Source organism: Monoraphidium neglectum, assembly GCF_000611645.1.
Source record: "Monoraphidium neglectum strain SAG 48.87 unplaced genomic scaffold scaffold00273, whole genome shotgun sequence".
Taxonomy (NCBI): Eukaryota; Viridiplantae; Chlorophyta; class Chlorophyceae; order Sphaeropleales; family Selenastraceae; genus Monoraphidium; species Monoraphidium neglectum.
Window position 1 is genome coordinate 1 of NW_014013355.1, and position 3,619 is coordinate 3,619.

The window sequence follows — 3,619 nt, forward strand, 5'->3', positions numbered from 1 at the left end:
CCGCTCGCGCGGCCGCCGGGCCGCGGGCACGTCCGCGTCGGCCGCGGCGATGCGGAAGGGGATCGGGCTGCTCGCCTTGGCGTGCCGCCCCTGCGGGTCTCCGCCATCGCCGCCGCATTCAAAGTCATGAGACGGCGGTGTCAGCAGCGGGAGCACCGCGCTGCCCTTCGCCCCAGTGCCGCCGCCGCCGCCGCCGAGGGCCGGCAGCCGCCGCGCGCCTGTCGGCGTGCTGGGGTGGTCAGATTCGTCAAGGCGGGGCTGCTGCTGCTGCTGCTGCTGCCTCTGCAACGGCTCGAGGGGCCCAATGCCGGGCTCCCCCATTCCGGCGCCAGCGGGTGCCGCTGCCCCCGCCGCTGGCGCCTGCTCAAAATCCGGCCCGCTGCCAGCGGGGCTGCCTTGCGCCGCGCCACCGCCGCCGCCGCTGCCTCCCGAAGCTGCGGCCTCCTCCTGCTGCTGCTGCGGCTGCTGCTGCTGGATGCTGGGCGCCTCAGGTTCGCCGAACCCGCTGGCGACATGCGCAGGCCCTGCAGGGGCTGCGCCGGCCGCCTTGCCGCTCTTTGCTACAGACGCGCCCCCGCCGCCTGGCGTCCTGGTGAAGAAGCGCTCAATGCTGCCCGCCGTCTTCTGGCGCTTCGCCTTTGGCCCGGCGGGGGTTGACGCCGCGGGCACAGCCGCTGCAGTGCGGGCAGCATCGGCTGCAGCATCGGCAGCAGCGTCGGCAGCAGGAGCAGCAGCAGTAGCAGCAGCAGTAGGAGCAGCAGCAGCAGCAGCAGCAGCAGCAGCAGCAGCAGCAGCAGCAGGGCCAGGGCCGGCCGCTGCTGCGTCTGGCAGGTTGGAAACGGCGGCCTCGGCGTCAGCTGCACCACCGCCGCCGCCGCCATCCGCGTCCTTCCTCCGCTGCGCGGCCGGCGTCGCGGGCGCACTGTCCCCGCCAGCGCCGCCGCCGCCGCTGCCACTGTTGCCGCCGCTATTGCCGGCGCCGCCGCCGGGCAGGTGCTCTGGCTTGACCATGAACGGCGCGCAGTGCTGCCGCGGTAGCGTGATCTGGCGCACCGCGCGCTCGACGGAGGCCTTCTTGAGCCCGCGGTCCGCGTGCGCCGCCATGAACGACGCCGACACGACGGGTATGCTGCCGCCGCTCATGTGCACATGCGCCACGAGCGCGGGCAGAAGCTCCTCAGGGAAGACTGCCGGCCTCGGCCCGCGAACCGCGCCGCTGGCCCCGCCGCCGCCCGCGCCGGCTCCGCCGCCGCCTGCGGCCGCGGTGCCAGCCGGGCCCGGGGCCCCGCCTTTGCCCGCCGCCGCCGCTGCCGCCGCCGTCGCTGCCGCTGCGGCCGCCGTCGCCGCGGCGGCGATACAATCTGAAATCTGCTTTTGCTCGAGGTCCCAGGGGTCCCCTGGCGGCTGCAGCGGCAAGATGTCGGTCCTCAGGACGCTGCCGCGCAGGCAACCCATAACCCCAGGATCAATGCCTAAGGCGGGTCCGACGGGAGGACAGGGGGGTGGGGGCGCAACGGGCGTCGTTGCTGCAGGCGCTGGCGGGCTTCACGCACGGAGGGACCAGCACAACCGGTCCCGAGGCCGCAGCTGCGGCGAGCAGCGGCGCGCGCACAGCACGATGTGCACGCACAGCACGCCATGTGTACGCAGTGTTTCCTCATTCAAGACAACTGCATCAGCAGCGCCCCTCCGCTTGCCCCCACACCTGCGGTCGGCTGGCACTGCACCGACGCCAGGCTGCACAGCAGCAGCGGCTTGTTCGCGCGTCGCGCGCGCTCCATCGCGCCCAGCAGCGCGGCCGCGCGCGGCGACGCGGGGGCGCCGGCGGCCGCGGGCCCTGCTGTGCGGTCGGGCTGCGTCGGGCCTGCGGTACGACGGGCACAGCGCAGGTGAGGCGGATGCATCGGTCGACCATCGGCCATGCCTATTCTCATTCATCCATCATTGTCGGCACGTGATGAGTCCAGGGCTTGAGCACCACCCCCCGGACCACAAGAATGCGCCTCCCCGGGGGCCGACGGGAACCCCCAAGCCCCAGAGCTCGCAGTCCCACCCAAACCCAAAACCCAGAAACCTCCCTCCTCGAACCCGCGCTTGAGCGCCCGCACCCGCCCTCACCCGCGCCGCCCTCGCCGCAGCCCTCGTCCTCTGACAGGTACCCGTCGTTCACCACAAACGCGCCGCCCTCCTCGCCCTCGCCCTCGCTGTCCTCCTCCGCCGCCTCTGACGCGTCGTCCGCGTCCTCCTGCGGCGCACATCCCAGGGGCCATGCTATGCGGTCAGTGCATTGAAGAACGCATCGTGTGTGCATTCACACAGTACAGACGGCACCCACCACCCCCTCATGGCTGCTCGCAGCCATTGCAAGCCAGGGCGGCGCCCGGCTGCCGCCGACGGCCAGCCCTGCACCCAGCCTCCGCCCTGCTCGCGGCCACGCGCCCGCAGCCGCCCGCCCGCAGCCGCCCGCCCGCGCGCCGGCTTGCGGTTCCTCCTCTCTTCCTCCCTTCGCCCGCGGGCCGGCGTGCAGCACCCCCGCCGCGCACCGAGAGGCTCTCCCCGTCGGGCTCCTCCTCCCACTCCTCATCACTCATTACTGCATAGTCCAACTCAGGGTCGCGCCCCAAGGGCCGCCGGCCGGTCACGGCGCCGGACGACCTGCGGCGTCCGGGCCGCGGGCGGGCGGGCGTTGGCAGGAGTGTGGGAGGCAGGGCTAGCGCGGTTTAATGCGAAGGCAGTTGTGTGCGTGGCACTTGCGGCGAAGGGACAGGCATTCGGAGCAGGACAGCAGGGCTTCCACGCATGTCTGCTTGCATGCGCCTGCACGCTTGCGCGTGCGCGCGTGTGTGCATGTGTGTTTGTGTGTGTGTGTGTGTTGGGGGGTAGTTGGTTGGAAGGCAGCGTGTGTGTGCGTGCATGCGTGCGCCGTTGTCAACCCACCGGCTCCAGCTGCCATAGTACGGCGGCCGCTCGCTGTCCCAGTGGCGAACCAGCTTCCGCCGCCACAGCCGCACGCTGGCCGCGTCCGCGCCTGCCCCATACACCGCCTCGACCGCCGCCTGCAGGTCGAATGACGCGGCGCACAGGCCGGGCCGGCGCGCATACGGCGGCGGAAGGCCTGCGGCGGGGCGGCGGGCGGGTTGAGTGCCACAAGGACAAAGGGCTTGCGGATATGTGCACATCACAAACACGCACCAACTGACGCGAGTCGGCAGCGCCACGGCGTGCGGGGGCACAAACGCTCCGCCGCATGCTTACCCTTGACGCGCCCAAACGTGCCGCGCTGCAGCTTCCAACCCGACAGCACGTCCGCCGACTCGCGCTGCCCCTCGCCCCCCGCGACGCCGGCGGCTGGGCGGGAGTCGCCCTCGTCGGCGGGGCGCCGCGCGCGGCGCGCAGACAGGGCCGCCAGGTCCTCATCCAGAGATTCAATCAGCCGCCTGCCGCGCTTCCGCCCAGGCGTCACAAACCCCTCGCCGCCGCCGTCCGACGCGGCGCCGTCCCCACCTCCGCCGCCGCCGTCGCCGCTGCACGCCGCCGAGGCGCCGGCGCCGGCGGCGCCGTGGCTGCCGCTGGCGCCGCGGCTGGCGGCGCCCGTGGAGCCGGGGCGCGCGCTGGCGGG

General features: G+C 73.4%; 1 protein-coding gene across 1 annotated transcript in view; it reads right to left on the reverse strand.

The window, feature by feature from the left end:
• Window positions 1–30: 30 nt before the first annotated feature.
• The window catches only part of MNEG_2409 (hypothetical protein), a gene marked incomplete at both ends in the record, with an annotated part of 7,100 nt that continues 3,511 nt past the window's right edge, over window positions 31–3,619 (reverse strand). Inside the window, 6 exons of the mRNA XM_014049105.1 lie at window positions 31–1,472; window positions 1,706–1,864; window positions 2,119–2,245; window positions 2,544–2,655; window positions 2,938–3,115; window positions 3,256–3,611. Coding sequence (XP_013904559.1) covers window positions 31–1,472; window positions 1,706–1,864; window positions 2,119–2,245; window positions 2,544–2,655; window positions 2,938–3,115; window positions 3,256–3,611 — 2,374 coding nt within the window. The remainder of the gene's footprint in view (window positions 1,473–1,705; window positions 1,865–2,118; window positions 2,246–2,543; window positions 2,656–2,937; window positions 3,116–3,255; window positions 3,612–3,619) is intronic.